General features: G+C 35.7%; 3 protein-coding genes across 5 annotated transcripts in view; all 3 read left to right on the forward strand.

The window, feature by feature from the left end:
- The window catches only part of LOC142353108 (MAP kinase-activated protein kinase 2-like), a 256,806-nt gene extending 239,349 nt beyond the window's left edge, over nucleotides 1-17,457 (forward strand). The window contains exons 10-11 of one of the 2 annotated variants that reach the window (XM_075405314.1): nucleotides 9,045-9,114; nucleotides 15,813-15,954. In XM_075405314.1, the coding sequence (XP_075261429.1) occupies nucleotides 9,045-9,092 (48 nt within the window). In that variant the 3' untranslated portion in view covers nucleotides 9,093-9,114; nucleotides 15,813-15,954. Of the gene's footprint in view, nucleotides 1-9,044; nucleotides 9,115-15,812 lie in introns of both variants that reach the window. The other variant, XM_075405313.1, reaches the window with a different exon arrangement.
- Nucleotides 1-17,976, forward strand: part of LOC142353110 (uncharacterized) — a 576,000-nt gene that overhangs the window by 28,299 nt on the left and 529,725 nt on the right. The window lies entirely within an intron of this gene.
- The window catches only part of LOC142353113 (uncharacterized), a 70,839-nt gene that overhangs the window by 28,297 nt on the left and 24,566 nt on the right, over nucleotides 1-17,976 (forward strand). The window lies entirely within an intron of this gene.

Below are 17,976 nucleotides of genomic sequence, written 5' to 3' on the forward strand. Positions count from 1 at the left end.
TCATTAATGAGAATAGGTAACAAGTAGACCAAAAAAGAAAAAAAAAGCAAAACTAATTATCAGTTTTGTTTTTTTTTCGAAAACAATTATTCTTAATGTCATGAAAGCCGTTAGCTACAAAATAAAATAATTAAATAGGTTCGTCTATTCGCCCAAAGGAAGCGCTTGAGAGCTTTAATTATTCAAAATTTGTCTTACGTCTACAAAAAGAACGTTAAATATAGACAAAAATCAAAAATTAAAATTCAAAAACATTAGAATTTGTACACTTGCACCCTCCCACAGCAACAATGTCATATGTAACCTCTTATTAACCAGACTAAGTAACAAATAGACAAAAAAGAACAAAAATGCGGAGTTAAACAGCGTTAAAAAATGTTTTAAACAATTGTTTTCAAAGTCAAGAAAGCCATCAGCTATCCTTTAAAATTAGAATAAAGCTTGATTTAATCTGCGATAAATTGACGTCCCGCATATAAAACCTTGTATTTTAACGTCACATCTTGCCTTACATCTTCCTTAATTTAATTTTCGATCATCTAAAGCTTTGCAACTAGTTCAGAAATTTGTTTTTCGCCGGAGAATTTTTGTTCTAGTCAAAATAATGCCAAAATTGTAACTCATGACTATATTTTCGGCGAGTGTTTCAAATGTGATTAAAATATAAGCTTTTGGCAGCAAAAATGTAACTGTAATTCCGAGGCAGAGGCATTTGCTAGTTTGTCGATAAATCATAAGTAAGAAGTAAAAGTTTTGCATGTTATCTTATATATTAATTGCGTGACGGTTAATGAAGGTCAAGTGTATAAGTGCACCCAACGCCATTTTTAAGAGGCTTATAGAGCAAAATAATTCAGGTGAAACATCGAGCGAAAGAAACGTTAACAAGGAGGAACTGAACCCTGGTCTATGAAGTGACGTATTAAGCAGGAGCACGAATCACTGAGACAACTGGGGAAAATTGCGCGATTTCTCACTGATTAGATCTTAGGATGTGTGCTTTAATATTTCCTATATGCGCTTGTGCGTATTGTCGAGGAAAGCATGAAAAACTGACTTCTAAACTTAATGTTAAAGAACAAAAACGAGGCTCGTTAATGTGCGTTTGCACATAAAGTTCCGACCCCGCTCATCCACATTTTTGGCATAAATGTCTATCAAATGAGGAACATATAGAAAACCCCAAAAATTCAAGTGTTTTTCGACAAAATTGTGTATGAACAAAGATCGCTTCCGACGTAAATACGCAAATAACCCATTGGGGTAAAAAAATGCCGCATTAGGTTGATGAGATCATTAAGAAAGCAAGCCAAGACAAACAGCAAAATCAAACAAACATAACAACAAATATTTATTTCATCCAAAAGTTTATGTCCATTTTTGAAAAGAACTTTTTAACAAGCTCAAAATAGCGTCGGATAAAACCTGAACTAAACAAAATAACTTGCACTTCACTTGAAAACATACAGGACCCTTCTGTATAAAAGCTCGGTAACAAGTAGAAAAAAAAGAAAAAACAGCCTAGAAAAAAATATTGGCTTATATTTTAAAAAACAATTAATTTCAGAGGAAGGAAAACCATTAGATGGCAATTAAAAACGTCCAATATGTTTATGATCACATACGATCCTATAGGAGGGCATTAAGACCTGTTATTAGCACAGCAAATGGAGACAACAAATGGAAATTTAAGAACAACAAATGGAGACAACAAATTAAATTCAATTAAACTTGCAAGAAAACGCTGTCGAAGCCGAAAGGCCATGTGGCCGCTCAAATTATATTCAAATGAGCCTTCCTCGAACGCTAAAATTGTGATATATGCCCTCTCATTAATGAGAATAGGTAACAAGTAGACCCAAAAAGAAAAAAAAAGCAAAACTAAATAACAGTTTTGTTTTTTTTTGAAAACAATTTTTCTCAAAGTCATGAAAGCCGTTAGCTACAAAATAAAATAATTAAATAGGTTCGTTTATTCGTCCAAAGGAAGCGCTTGAGAGCTCTAATTATTCAGAATTCGTCTTACGTCTACAAAAAGTATGTTAAATAGACAAAAATCAAAAATTAGTTTTCTTTTATTTGCGAAAAACCCGTGCCGAAGCCAGTAAATTCATAACGATTTTCAAAAAAAAACGATTTTGTACAAAATTCAATTAAATTCTTCAAGAAAGGGGTGTCGAAGCCATGAAAACCATAATCTATGCCTTTCAAGATTTTTAAATGTTCATTTTTGCCCAATTATGAACGCGAATAATGTAATATGTGAACTGTCATTAATGTGATAATGTGACAAAACGAGGAAAGAAAACGTGAGAAACGGGCAAATACCTAAAAATCAATAAAGAATTTGAAATCTAGTACTATCAAAGCAAGAAAACCATAACTTAACGGTCAAAGCCGCCAAAAAAGATTAATGTTCAGTTGAAAGAACAGGACGAAGAAGCATTAGTTCTTTGCTGACAATAATCTACAAAATGACAAAATTAAAAGAAAAATAGTGGCGAGGTTCTATAAGCCATTGTTTATTTGAAAAAACACTTAAAAGTCAAAACGACCATAATCTTCCGAGTAAAGAAAATGGATGCAGTTTCCCAAATCTGTTTAGGAAGCGATTTGGACCTATCAACAGTGGGCTTTGATGTCAATTGTTCTGTTCTTCAATTAAAATAAAAAGCTAGAATTTTAAAAAAGATTGATTACAATCGCAATTATTTTTTCGATGGCAACAGTCCAAGATTGGACCAACACCAGCCCCGCTATTGTTTTTCGTCTTTTTAGAACACTCAATTGATTCGAAGGCTTTAGATCTAGATATTTTGTCAGTTAAAAGATCAAAAATAAATGCTGCGTTTTTGATAATCATAAAGTTAGATAAAAACGGCAAAATTTTTATTCTAGACTGCTCTCTATGGCAGTGGAAGTAAAACTAGCTCCTTTTGTAGTTTACAAAGATAGTGTTTGTTATTGGGGTGTGTACTTTCGGTAAATTTAATCAAAGTGGACTAAAAAGCTTATTTCGGGCAATTTTTGCTGAAAAAGGCTGAATTTTGAAAAATTAAGCCAAAATTTCAGCCTGAAAATTAAATCAAAATCGTCAACAATACTTTTTTGTTTCTAAAAAATTCAACAAAACTAATGTCAACAATTTTTCAATATTTTTCAGCAAAATTGACGAAATTTAAAGGCAAAATTCCGGAAAATGTGAATTTAAACAACGGAATTCCGTGTATTATTCACAATACTTCAAACCTCAATAACTCCCTGTAAAATACGAAATTCAAAAAAAAAATCTTTTCAATTCCGTATTTTACGCTGGATGAGCTTTTTAATGATACCCCTCACAACTCGATCGGTACGATATATCGATCGGTCAAAATTTTCTGAATAGAAAAACAAAAAACCCCTTTGAGTGTATAGTTCATCCCCCCCACAAGAGGGATCGGAACAATAAAGGAGCACCCTTTTTTTCAGTCTTCCATTCTTTCACTCCTTCCCCCCCTCACTTTCCCCTCTTCTTTTCCTCGATTCTTTCTTTTCAAAAGCTTATTTCGTGCAATTTTTGCTGAAAAAGGCTGAATTTTGATGAAAAATTTAGCCAAAATTTCAGCCTGAAAATTAAATCAAAATCGTCAACAATACTTTTTTTGTTTCTAAAAAATTCAAAAAACTAATGTCAACAATTTTTTAATATTTTTCAGCAAAATTGACGAAATTTAAAGGCAAAATTCCGGAAATGTGATAAACAACGGAATTCCGTGTATTATTCACAATACTTCAAACCTGAATAACTTCCTGTAAAATACGAAATTCAAAAAAAGTCTTTTTAATTCCGTATTTTACGATGGAGGAGCTTTTTAATGATACCCCTCACAACTCGATCGGTACGATAAATATATCGATCGGTCAAAATTTTCTGAATAGAAAAACAAAAACCCCTTTGAGTATATAGTTCATCCCCCCCACAAGAGGGATTGGAACAATAAAGGAGCACCTTTTTTTCAGTCTTCCATTCTTTCACTCCCTCCCCCCCTCACTTTCCCCTCTTCTTTTCCTCGATTTTTTTTTCAAATGCCACCATCAGCAGGCTATTTTTCAGCTCTATCTTTACGACTCAACGAACATCTTTTTTTTTGAGCGGTAATGTTGTTGGTGTACTGCAAACAGGGAGTGAAAAGCCTAAAAACAAAGCTAAGATATGATATTCCCGGAAATAGTCGAAAAGACATAAATTCATTCTGTGAAGAGTTTTGCACAGAGTTGGACCCTTAACTCACTCACTGTTTCATTTCTATGGATTTTAAATTCTTTCACGTATTCCATTACGCTATCCAATGAATACAGTCGAATTCAAAAGAGCAAATCAAAAGAAAAGGGATAAACCGATAAAGCTCGGTCATTAAATCAGTGCTTAAGGTTATAGGTTATCAAAGTTCATTAGAGCGATTAGTAGCTGACATTATTTTTCAGCTTAGTTGCTTGCAGTTTAGAAGCTGATTTAAGTATAGTTTTAGAAGCTAACTGAAACTGCACACCCCTGCACACCCAATATGAATTTTTTGAAACTGAAAAAGGTCAAATTTTATCTCTTCACACTCCAAGTTGAACACTCCTTTCACCCAGCTGTAACTTCAAATCTTTGGTAAGGATGATTTGAAACTCTTTTCTGACAAAAGCTTTTTTCTGAGCGCATTTTTGAGAACAAAAATTTGAAAATATCGTTAATAGCAGCCTTTTTTTAGTTCACTTTACCCCTTGGTCACGTTTTTCGTTTTACATAATTTACCACTTTTGCGCTTGACTACTTCTGAATTAGCTCACTCACTGTTTCAGCCCAATGGATTTTAAATTATTTAGTCGCTCTCCTTTTTTAATTCGCTTTAACCTTTGGTCACGTTTTTGGTATTACATAAAACACGATTTTCCCGCTTGACTTGTGGCTTATCTCACTCATTTTTTCAACCAAATAGATTTTAAATTCTTTCACGCATTCCATTACGCTATTTAATGAATACAGTCGAAGTCGACAGAGCAAATCAAAAAAAGAATAAACCGATAAAGCTTGGTCATTGAGTCATAGTGCTTTAGGTTATAGGTTATAAAAGTTCATTAAAGCGATTTGTAGCTGACATTAATTTTCAGCTTAGTCGCTTTCAGTTTAGAAGCTGATTTAAGTGAAGTATGAATTTTTTTACACTGAAAAAGTTGTCAAATTTTATCTCTTTCCTTTTTCTGTTACCCTCCCGATGTGCGTGAAGCGCGTCAACAACGGCTATTTTCCGGCAATCTACCGGCTATGTGTTTTTGGATAACAAAAATGTGCTATGTCAGAAGTGGGCTTCAAGAGTAAAATGAAACTAGTAAGTTAATTGTAATTTTGAAAAATGATTTTTCAATGTTAGAATTTTAGCTACGACAGTGATGGCTATTTTTGATTGTTCTCAAACAAAGTTTGTAGCGATTACATTCGATTGTATGGTTGACTGATTTCTTGTCTGACCCATTTGATTTTTCGTCATGAAAAACGTGATAAACAGGTAACCCTGGATGCCCTCATGTTCTCTTAGGCTTACGAGACGCTGAATATGCAATTCACCGAAAACGAAGACATATCTTTGTGATGTGAAAGGCGTTCTTAGTGTTTGAACCCCTTCAATCCCTCCCCCTCCAAACCCCAACTTCAACCCCTCCCCCACCCACCTCACCCCCCCCCCCCACTTGTACCCCAATCCCCCGTGTCTCACCATCACAAACCGTGCGCTGCCCCCTTGCAGGCGCGCTCCTTACACGCCCCTTAACTAAGCTCAAGCCAGCCTCCTTAAACAGTAGCCGCAATGAGCAAAGCCAAACCGCCCGCCGGTCGTTTGGGAGCAATTTGGCCGACGTTAGTTGTTTATGTTTGCACTTCTCAGCAAATAAATGATGAGAAGTGCAAACGAACAACTAATGTCGGTCAAATTGCTCTAACGACTGTCGAGCGGTTTTGCTTTGTTCGTTGCAGGCTGCTGTTTAAGGGGGCTGTTTTGAGCTTAGTTAAGAGGCGTATGGTGAGCTCGCCTTCGGGGGGAGGGGGCAGCGCATGGGGATGATAACAATACACGGGGGATTGGAGTACAGGGGGGCTGAGTTGGGTGGGGGAGGGATTGTTGAGGAATTGGCAGAGGAGGGTTGAAAGAAAGAAAGCTCTAAGAACGCGTTTCACACCATAAAAATATGTATTTAAAACAATTTCGTTTAGTTGCTTACTCAGCGTCTAGTAAGCGTAAGAGAACCTAATACCCTCGAGGCGTTAACTGTTTATCACGTTTTTGATGACGAAAAATCAAATGGGTCTGACGAAGTTGGTCAAGCAAAAAATCGAGTGTAATTTCTATAAACTCTGTTTGAGAACAATCAAAAAGAGCCATAACTCCAAATGGCTTAAAAACAAACCTGTTTTTCGTAAAAGATACAGGAGACAAAGATTTGCAGCTACCGATTTTATGAAAATTACTAAAAAAAACCTAAGCTTCTTTTTAGAAATCGAAAATGTTGGATAGCTTATTCCATCACAACCCAAAAGCCTTAATATGAATACCCTTTATTATATATGGGTTGTACCATTGATCTCGGAGGACTTGAAAGCTGCAATTCTAACATTAAAACTTCATTTTTTGAAATTACAATCACCTTACTAGTTTCATTTTACTCGTAAATTCCACGACTGACATAGCGCTTTTTTGTTAGCCAAAAACAACATAGCCGGCAGATTGCCGGAAAATAGCCGCTGTTGACGCGCTTGACGCACATCGGGAGTGAATCAGAAAAAGAAAAGAGATAAAATTTGACCACTTTTTCAGTGTAAAAAAAATTCCTACTTTACTTAAATCAGCTTCTAAACTGAAAGCGACTAAGCTGAAAATTAATGTCAGCTACTAATCGCTTTAATGAACTTTGATAACCTATTACCTAAAGCACTATGACTTAATGACCAAGCTTTATCGGTTTATCCCTTTTCTTTTGATTTGCTCTGTTGACTTCGACTGTATTCATTACATAAAGTAATGGATGCGTGAAAGAATTTAAAATCTATTTGGTTGAAATAATGAGTGAGATAAGCCACAAGTCAAGCGTGAATATCGTGTTTTATATAATACCAAAAACGTGATCAAAGGTTAAAGCGAATTAAAAAAGGAGAGCGACTAAATAATTTAAAATCCATTGGGCTGAAACAGTGAGTGAGCTAAGTCAGAAGTAGTCAAGCGCGAAAGTGGTAATTTATGTAAAACGAAAAATGTGACCAAGGGGAAAAGTGAACTAAAAAAGGCTGCTATTAACGCCTATTTTCAAATTTTTGTTCTCAAAAATGCGCTCAGAAAAAAGCTTTTGTCAGATAAGAGTTTCAAATCATCTTTACCAAAGATTTGAAGTTACAGCTGGGTGAAAGGAGTGTTCGACTTTAAACAAAACTGTCCACCGAATGAAATGTATTAATTCAAGATACGGCTTTCATTATCAAACACTGAACAACAAGCCATAACGAACATGAAACAACAACGTGAAAGAAACAATTTTTGACACACAATATATTAGTGGCAAAAAATTATAGAACAAGATTTTTTTGGATATAATGTTAGGATATTCAAAATCTGAACATCTCCGTCTATTTTAGAATAATTGATTGACGCAGAAAGAAAGATAATTACTGAATGCCAAGCGGAGACAAAAATCGGTAAACATTTAAGAATTGGCAAAAAAAAACCTTTAATCACTTTACCTATTTTTTGATGATAATCACTTCACAGCCAGATTTGGTTTGACTAAAAACAAATATAAATACAAATATTCGGGAACCCCATAGCAGTAAGAAATCAATCACGTACACCACATTCAAAAAAATTTAATTTATGGAAACTAGGAATTAAACACGTAATTACTTAGTGTTTAATTACGATTATCACCATAAAATAGGTAAAGTGATTACAGGTTCTTTGCCAATTCTTAAATGTTTGCGAGTTGTTGTCTCCGTTTGGCACTCAGTGATGACCTTTCTTTCTGCGTCGATTATTTATTTTAAAATTGACGGAGTTGTTTAGATTCTGAACATCCTAACTTTAAGTCTTTAAAAATATTTTACATTTACATTTTTTGTCACTAATCTAATGTGTGTCAAAAATTGTTTCTTTCACGTTGTTGTTTCGCGTTCTGTATAGTTTATTGCGCAGTGTTTGATAATGGAAGCCATATCTTGAATTGATACATTTTATAGGTGTTCTTTAAATTTAAAATGAGAACTACTTAGTGGTCTCTTCAGTGTTTACTTAGTGTTTAATTGCTGTCAAATGAGAAGCAGCTATTGTAAACATGTGTTTTTTATGAAAAATATATGCTTGACCGTTTTCGCGCTTTTCTTCCAGAATAGTCTTTGGCTTCTCAAGTGACTCTTTCACCATTTCTTGATTTTGGAATGATTTCAATTTTTCTCAGTCAGAAATAAAGTCTGTTGTTCAAACAAAAGGGATTGTTAGAGAAATGATGACAAGGATTTGATAGCCGAGTGGTTAATGCCTCTGTCAAGGAATCGGACTCAGGGGGTCGAGGATCGAACGCTATGTAATGAATACGGTCGAAGTCAACAGAGCAAATCAAAAGAAAAGGGATAAACCGATAAAGGCCGGTTTATCTCTTGTCATTCGCCCGCCTGTCATTCGAGAGCAAGTTGTCCGACGTTAGCCTTTTTTTTGTTGTTCTGGTATGTTTTAAACCATAAAAGACATAATTTGTGAAGTGTTGAGGAAATTGCTTTTGAGAACAATGGTCTCATCAGAATTTGCTTTTGAAAACTTCAATCTCAAACATTTTATTACTACAGTTTTTAATAGGTTATCTGCAAATTGGTTCTTAAAGCTTTAATTATTGTCTCTCGGAAGATCAACGAAAACTTTATTCAAAACTATTAAAAGACATGCAAATTTAGTTTAAAATTTTATTCAGGCCTATTGCTTGCTTCCATTTTCAAAGCTCTAGCTTCTCTAGCAAACTTTAGGTGATTATAGTTTTTGTTTCAGAATTTGACGAAAGCTAGAGTGGAATCTGCAGTTTGCTCAATTTCATAAACTCCAAAAATGACCCTGAAACGTAGGCAATAGATACAACTAACAAAATGTGGGGAAACTTCCCTGTGCGCAAGTTTTTAAAGCAATCCAAATTTAAATAATTTACCCCTTCTGTTGCAAAAGATATTGGGCATAATTTTGGCCAGAGTTAAGTTATGACTACTTCAACAATTTGAACACATTCTCGGGCGCAAGTGACAAAGTTTATGAAAGCTAACAGAAAAACTTGATTAATTTTTGCTTGCAAGCTATCCTAATACTAAGCTGATTAACCCTTCCTATTTACCTTGTTAAAGAGCTTCACATTTTGCCCAATAGCCTGCAATATTTGCAATTTTTGAATGATTTGGATATTGGCACTGGTTTTGGTTCTTATTTTGTTTACCGTTATAGCGCAACTGATTCGACGTAGTTTGACGTGTTTGAAGAATTTGTAGTACAATGTTTTTATAAAGCTTCTGGTATCTTCATTTCTTTAAGCTGTTTACACTTTTGTAGGATTTGAATTAAAAATACAGCAAACAAATTAGCTCTCTTACTGGTATTTTCATTTTTAAAGCCTTTTCTCTACTAAATACCTAGCAGGGCTTATCTTCTTCATTTTGTATGTCCTACAATGTAATCGAAACGTTTTGATAGTGGCCGCTATGATGACTTGATTGACGCGTACTTACTTACCGTGACAAATATATAAGTGTCTTTCTAAGCCTTGAATTTTTTTTATTTATTTAATTTTATATCTTCTGCTCTTGAAAGACCTTCTGTTGTATTCAATTGAGAAAACACTGTTTTTCAGAGCAAAAGTTTTTCTAGATGTTTGCTAATCGTCTATGAATATTTTACTGGTTCTAAAAGCATTTCGAATAATCGTACCAAGCTTGTTCTCTTAAAGTTTCTAAGACGACGCCAAAACTTTCTTTGAATTGTTTTTGGGTCTGTTTTTCAAAAGTAATCAGGCCTTTCAATAGAGCTGTTTTTTTGTGAGAGACAAATGCAATGTATGTTTTGTCATAATGATGCGTGCCTTTTTGATCTTCTTATTATATCTCAATGAAATATACGACGATGAGAGAGGGGCTATTATGCTATAACGGAGAAAACTTTAACATTTTCTGCAAAATTTTGTGCGACATATTTGGCTTCTGTCTGGGATGACCTTTTCACCCCGTTTTTGGAATTTTAATTTCAGGCTGATCGAAATTGCTATCAGAATATTCAGCATCTGAAGTCAATGGGGGGGGGGGGGGCAGGTTACTGCTAAAATGGGAAATAAAGGACAAAATTGTTCTGATTACAGGTGCAATGATGTAAGATTGAGCGTAGATAAATTGCGGTGCTCTTGTTTAATTGCTTGAACGAAGTTTGAAGCAATCATTGTAAACGTCTCTCTTTTTATACACAATTTTTGCCTTGCTGTTTTGTTTTGGAATATTTGTTCGATTTCACTTCTGCATACACTTTTTCACGCTTGACTTGTTGATTTTTGCGTGACCTGAATTGCTCTTATCCACAAATTAAGTCTGTTGCTAAAAGAAAGCCGAGATTTCTAAGTCTACGTCGCCGGTGGCTGGGGTTCGGACACCTCCTTGATTGAAAATTTTTGCACCCATACAATTTATCTAAGCTACAGTCTGCCTGAGTTTCTTTTGCCTCGCCTGTCGTTCGAAAGCAATTAATCCGGCGGTAGTTGGTTTGTTTTTTTTGTCTTGTCGTCTGACGCTTTTCAATTGCTCTTGAACGAAGTTCATAGCAAATATTGTAAACGTGTTGGTCTTTTTTATGCAAGTTTTTCGCTTGACCATTTTGCGATTTTCTTCTAGAACATTCTTTGACTTCTCAAGTGACTTTTTCACGCTTTCGTTCTTCATTTTTGAGTGAGCTCTATTACTCTCACTCCGAAATAAAGTTTATTGCTAAAAAAAAATCGGTTGCAGCATAGCAACACGAAGGACTGATAGCGGAGTTGGCAGTGCATCTGGTTATTGAGCGGGAAGTCAATGGTTCGAATCCCGGCGGGGTCAAATGTTTTTCCACCCGCCTGTCGTTCGAGAGCAATTCTTCCGACATTCTTAAAGACTAAAGGAGCATTTTTGATCATGTTTTCATGCAGCTATCCAGTTGTTTTTTGTACATGACAGCATTTTTTATTGTAAACGTGTTGTTCTTTTATGCAAAAGTTTTGCTTGACCATTTTGAATTTTTGAGTCACTTTTACGCCATTGACCTTTTGCGTGATCAAAATTTCTTTCTCATTCACATGTGTCTGCAGCTGAACTCAAGTGGCGCCAATTCAGTATTAAAATTCAAATGAACAGTGCACCGAAATTGAGATTTTTTTTCACTTTTTAACCCCCCCCCCCCAATCATTTGAATTTATTCCACCGCCCCGACTGAAGAAGGCTGTGTAATAGATTCGAGCACCCACTAGTCGTTTGAGAGCAATTCTTCCGACGTTAGTCGGTTTATGTTTTGTTACGCTTATTAAGATTGAGTTCTTAGCTGAATTGTGTGAGTAGTTTTTATCATAAATGCCTTACGTCGCTCTCTAAAGGATTTTTATCACGAGTGAAGATATTTAGGTTTACTCTAATTCCTTTTAAGCTCCATGAAGATACTCATGTAATGAAAATTAATTACGATTTGGAAAATAAATGGAAAGATTTGAAATAAGTTGAATAGGCGATTCCATCACTTCAGCGGGTAAGTCTGTTTTGTGAGTATTTTTTGGCTGTCTGCGGTTTTTTTAATAATTGTAATGGTTTATAATAAGCTCTTAAAAGATCATCGGAAGTCATTTTATGAATACAGTCCACCCCACCCACCCCCCCCCCCCCCCCCCGCAAAAAAAACGGCAACCCACGGCTGAAGCGAGCCTGGCTGTAATGACACGCAGTTATTCATCAGGCGTTGGTTCGTTATGTTTTTGTTTTGTACTCAAGGTATTAGGTTGACATCTGCTCAATGTAACAATTGTTTTTTTTGTACTTTTTTTCAGAATATTGTCATCGATGAGCGATTCTGATTGCTATCACACTGATGAGTGGAATTATTCATCTGTATATTTAAATGGAATGAGTGTCAGTCTCAAAACGCACGAGAGAAATTTGCATGAAGTAGCGTCGCCACACCAAAAATTATGTAGGAAATCAATTTTCCTTTGCTAACCAATTGTTTTATGCTTCTTTGTCAATGAGTTCACTAACTTGCATGTGAAAAATGCAGATTAATTTTTCCAAGATTAATTCCAAAGAATTCTGTTAAAAGGTGACACATGGGTTTCCATGGCGCATGTTGGCATGAAAGTTCACTTTCACCCATAAATGGCCATGTAATTAAGGCAATTTTGTTCTTCGCTATTTTTAGTAGTATCAAAATTAGTTGTTTAGTTGCTCTCAAATGAAGTTTGTATTAATTAGATTATTCCTGTTGGTTAATAGCCGCCCTCATCTTCTCAGCCGGCTATTATAGCGCTCCTATTTTTAATAGCCGCCCTCATCTTCTCAGCCGGCTATTATAGCGCTCCTATTTTACAATTCAAAGAATTTGAATTGTATTGGGGCGCTGTCTTTCACACATTTTCATGATTTTTGAAGTCAAATTGGAGTGGTGATTTTGGTCACGCCGAAACAGGAAATGGAGCGAAAAAGCGAGTGGTTTTGCGGCATGAATTTTTTTCGCTCTAATTTTAAAGTAGAGTGAGAAAACGGTGTTTGAACAAAAATTCGGTTTCTCGGTAGTGGTTTTTTGTTCTCATGCGGCAATTTCACTCTGATTTTTACTGTTTTTTTCGATTTTTTGGATCGGATTTTATTCTAAATGGTTTTCCCAATCCATTCAAAACTCATTCTAAGCCTAGTTTTTTGTTTGAATTGAATTTTTTTTTCTCGCTAGTGGTTTTTTTGTTCACATGCCGCATTTTGACATTGATTTTCTGTTTTTTCTTATTTTTTGATCTGATTTTTTTTAAATGGTTTTCTCAATTCACTCATAGTCCTTTCTTGGTCTAGTTTGGCTGTTTAGTCAATGAAAATTCTTTGAATTGTACGTCAGGACTTGTCCTGCTATGTTTTTTACTTCGTCGAATAAAAAAATGTTTCGCTTTACCTCATTTTGCCGCTTTTTCAACATTTTGCGTGATATCTTTTTGACTTCTCTAGGCTAGTTTCTCTCTTCTCTCATTCTGCTAAAAGTGATTTTGAACATCAGTTGCTCAGCAAAGCAATTCAAAATGAACAGAGTCAGTATAAAAAATTGAAGTCAGAAGTAGAAACGGGATAAACCGATAAAGCCCAATTTTAGATGCCCGCTATTTGAACGTCGTTCCTATAAGTCTTAGTTACCATCTCTAATGATTATTGGTATTGATAGTAGCCCCTGTAGCCTCTCTCTAAGAAACAGAAGTACGTTATGTTCAACTACGAAATGCCATCAAAATAAATCGGACTTAAAAAATGTTTTGTACAAAAATTTTTTTTTCAATATCTTTTATTCTTTCAATCCCAATCATGCTTATTGGAATCAACGGCGGCTTTTTTTCGGCAATCTGCCGGGTATGTTTTTGTTTTTCACGCGAGTTTTCGCTTTTTCCGATTTTTCGTCTGGCCCAATTGACTATTCCTCCTCAAAACGGGACAAACAGTTAGCGCCCAGCGGGCATTAGGTTCTCTTAGAGCCTTTCAGCTCACTACTCTACAAGTATGCGATTAACAGAAACTGTTTTGGAGACATGTTTATGGTCTGAAGGGCGGTCCTTAGAGGTTGACCCCCCACACCCCCCATCTCTCATCACCCCTTCCCCAATCCCTACCCCTGAAGATTGTTCAGGCTGTAAGGGCCCCATGCAGCCTAAGACCCCCTCCCACTGTTGCCACCACCCACCCCGCAGTTGACCCCCCCCCGCTGAGTTCACCTCACGCCCCTTAAGCTAAAGCTAGCCTCACTAAACCGTGGCTAGCTACTGACAAAGCCAACCGCTCGCCGGTCGTTTGAGAGAAATTCGCCCGAAGTTAGTCGGTTATGTTTATAGCTGCGAAGCTGAAATCTGATTGCAGCTATTTTGCTTTGATCTTTGATTTTTTTGCAACACAAGGCATTTGAAATGTAATGGGGCGCTGTCTTTTTAAGACTCGAAGAAGAGTAATAGTAAAGTCTATTTTTACGCGATAATTCTTTGGAATCAAAATGATGCAGGAAGTGAAAGATGTGGTTTTACTGCTGAGAAATCTCCGGGTGCGGAGCTACTGAGATTGACTTTTCACCTACCTCTGGATTTGAGAGAGTGAGAAGTACAATTTTGAAAAAATATTCTCTCTGCGAGCGAAATTTCGTTTTTTTCCAAAAATCTATCCATAAGCTTATAACATAGGTTTAGGTAGTTTTTAATAGCCGCACAGCGATAGCTGGGGCTGTTATTGACCTTCTCTTGTTTTTTTTTATTTCGTCGTTGCGATTTTTGTTACAACCATATGACGTCACAACCACTTCAAATCTGCTTTTTGTTCATTCTTTCATTCAGTTTCAACTGAAATGCGTGCGTGACGTCATTTTTCGCTCTTAGTAGAGCGAGTTTTTTTGTTCATTTGCGTGATTAAATTTTGGTCACACTTGACTTACCTCACTCACAAAAATGACTTCCTCACTTTGAAATTGACTTTTGTTTACTTCAATTTAAAGAGATAAGGTTAAAGAGCAGCTCAGCTAATAGAGGCACCAAAAATTTATACAGTTTTTTCATCAAAATTTAACGTATCAACCTTCAATGAGACGACGATTTTTTTGTTCTGTCTTTTTTACTGTTTTTTTTTGAGACTCTGGATCTACAAAGCTATTGTGGCTGTTTCTGGCAATCTGCCGGCTATGTTAATCAGAATTTTATGAAAAATTTGTTTTGTCTGTTTATTAAGCGCCATCAGCCTCTCAACGGCTATTATTTAGGTGCTCTCTTTTTTTGACAATTCAAAGAATTTGAATTGTATTGGGGCGCGGTCTATATTTTAAGATCTATTCACAGATTTTCATGATTTTTTTTTTCATTCGCTTTATCTTTTGATCATGTTTTCCGTTTTACATAAGTCACAATTTTCCATGTTGGACTTCTGACTTACCTAACTCACTGTTTCAACTGAATGGATTTTAATTTCTTTCATTCATTGAATTGCGCAAGGTATTGAATCAGAACAATGTCAAAAGGACAAAATCAAAAGAAACGGAATAAACCGAGAAAGACCGGTCATGAAGTCATTGAGAATTAGGTTATCTAAGTTCATTAGAGTGATTGCTAGCTGACATTGGTATAAAGCTGAATAGGGTTCGGTTTAGAAGCTGAATTAAGTGTAATTTATAATCTAACCGAATATGCACAACAAGTTATAACCCCTTTTTGACACTTATAGAAATTCTATCACCTTTTATCTCTTGGTTTTTCCTGTTTCAATCCCAATGTTCGCCAAGCGCGTCGAAGTTGGCTATTTTTCGGCAATTTACCGGCTATGTTGTATGTTTTTTAACGCAAGATTGTGACTTCAAGCATTTGTTTACCTTTTGATTTTTTGGGCTTGCTTCCTCTTTCCACTTCCGAGAGATTTTGCTGAAAGAATACTGGGTTTTATTGCCGCATAAAGAGCAAAGTTTTCCCTTTTCATACAGTGACTAAATTTGATCGTTTGATATAACCCGCAAAGAAAAATTGTAATCCATTTGATGACCTGACATTTGTTAAAGGGTACCTCGTCGAGTGGATTGCGTGAGTCTGGAATGCAGTTGCCAGAGTTGGAACAGAGCAGTAACTCCATGGACACTTCCTCAATGTCAACAACCTCAGATCAACAACACTCAGAGTTCAAAACAATATGAGAAATTGGGAGGAATTTAATTTCATCGTCTCAGTCGACGACTCGAACGTCCATTCTTAATCTCGCTGACGCTAAATATTTTACCACTCTTCAACTCAATTACGTAAAGCCTCAATTCAATTACAACAATTGTACACAAACAACAAAGTAGCTAAAAGCATGAGTGATAGAATTACATTCAAAGTGTATTATTTTTCAAATAATGTAGAATTATCAAGCGTTTTGGGCTCTTTTGATCGCTCAACGTTTTCAGGCCTTAGCGTGACTTAATGAAATTTGCCAAATAGTTTATAATTGGAAAGTCGTACAATGTTTTTGATAATATCATTGAATGTTTGATATATGAAAAGTTTAGCCTCTGACAGTTAAATTTCTTTTCACTATTGTCTGACTTTCCGCGAAAATTTGCCTAGGAGTTTTATTATACATGTATATTTGTTATAAGATGCTATTCAAAAAGGAACCCGTGATATGGTTATCGTTATCCAAAATCAATCTGACATGGGTCAACGCCTTACTGACTTAATGTAACACCACCACTTTACTTAATGAGCAATCAGTGAGAATTATTTTTTCAAAAGCTGAATATCCAAAACCAAATTTGAGTATTATACAGGGTAGTGTCAGTCTATATTAATTTGTTAATTTGTTATTTGGTTAAGTCACTATTTTTTTTAACGGGCAATTACACCTTTTGATATTTTAACGTCAGTGGGTTCGTTTTCTGAAAGTGCCGGAAATATCCAAAGCTCCATTTATTGCCGTAAACTAATAAATTACCCACCGATCAGTCAAACGTCAATTTAGCTCAAGATCAAACAGGTCAAAAAATGAATCTGAACATCAATTCTGATTGCGGTATATGTGAAATTTATTTTCCCAATGTAGAGGAATGCGAGCTTGACGTTGCTGTGTTCTGATCACTTGATTTGCATCAACAGACGTAACAATATATAATTCGTATTGTGCTGTTCACTTGGTTGGTTGTAAAAGAGATTGGTTGTAGCATTACTGAAAACTAAGCTGAGCAATTTTGGGTGCAAATTTATTTACCCTCCGCTAAACGGTTATCTAATTTCTAACCCATCCCCTTCTATCACCCTTGTGAACAAAAAATAATCATGAAAAAAATCATGATTGAATGGACGCGGCCGGTGATAATTTCTCACTGCAGCGTACACGCTATATTTTGTTGATACTCATTTGGATTGAACTGAGCAGTGTAGGCAGCAAGAACAGCTTAATCGTTTCAAAAATGCGTTAGGAGGGCTGAATGAGCATGAAACGAGCAGTAGTGCTTTCTTTATAAAAATGCTTTCTATATATCTTCGACTTGTCTCTGTCTGTCATGTGATTTCAAAGAAGTTGCATTTTACATAAAAAATAGTATAGTTTATTACCAAGGCTGACTTCATCATTTGTGTCGATGCTATAAAGTAAATCAAAATATCTCGAATATTGAATTTTTGAAAACTTTTATAATCAACTATTCCGAATTCACCATTCTCGAATTAGTTTTTAATTGCTCCTAAAGGTCTACCACAATTATATTAGCCATGCGGGGTTTTGTATTTCACGTCGTAATCTTGTTGAATTGCTCTCGAACGAAGTTTGAAGTATTTATTATAAACGTGAGTTTTGCTTGGCTGTTATTCTAGAACATTCTTTGATTTCTCAAGTGACTCTTCACGCTTGTCTTCTTCATTTTTGATTGCTGTCAGTTGGTCTTACTCCGAATTGGTCTACTATTGTTTAGTGCAAAAATTAAAGTGAGTGTAAGCTAGGATATCATCAGGGCCTGGTAGCCGAGTGTTAAATTCTTCAGTATGGGACGCAGGTGGTCGCGAGTTTGAATCCCTTTATGGACTGTAAGAGAACTTCAAACTCGCGACCCCCTGCGTCCAAGATTGAAGAATTAAACACCCGGCTACCAGGAATGCATAAAAGAGACACTCTCAGTAACTTACAGAGTTATCGGTTGGAGCGTCCTGAACTACGGTGATCCCATTTGGGCTTTCACAATCAGCAATACA

Source organism: Convolutriloba macropyga, chromosome 14 (genome assembly GCF_964194025.1).
Source record: "Convolutriloba macropyga chromosome 14, txConMacr16.3, whole genome shotgun sequence".
In the NCBI taxonomy this organism is placed as follows: domain Eukaryota; kingdom Metazoa; phylum Xenacoelomorpha; order Acoela; family Convolutidae; genus Convolutriloba; species Convolutriloba macropyga.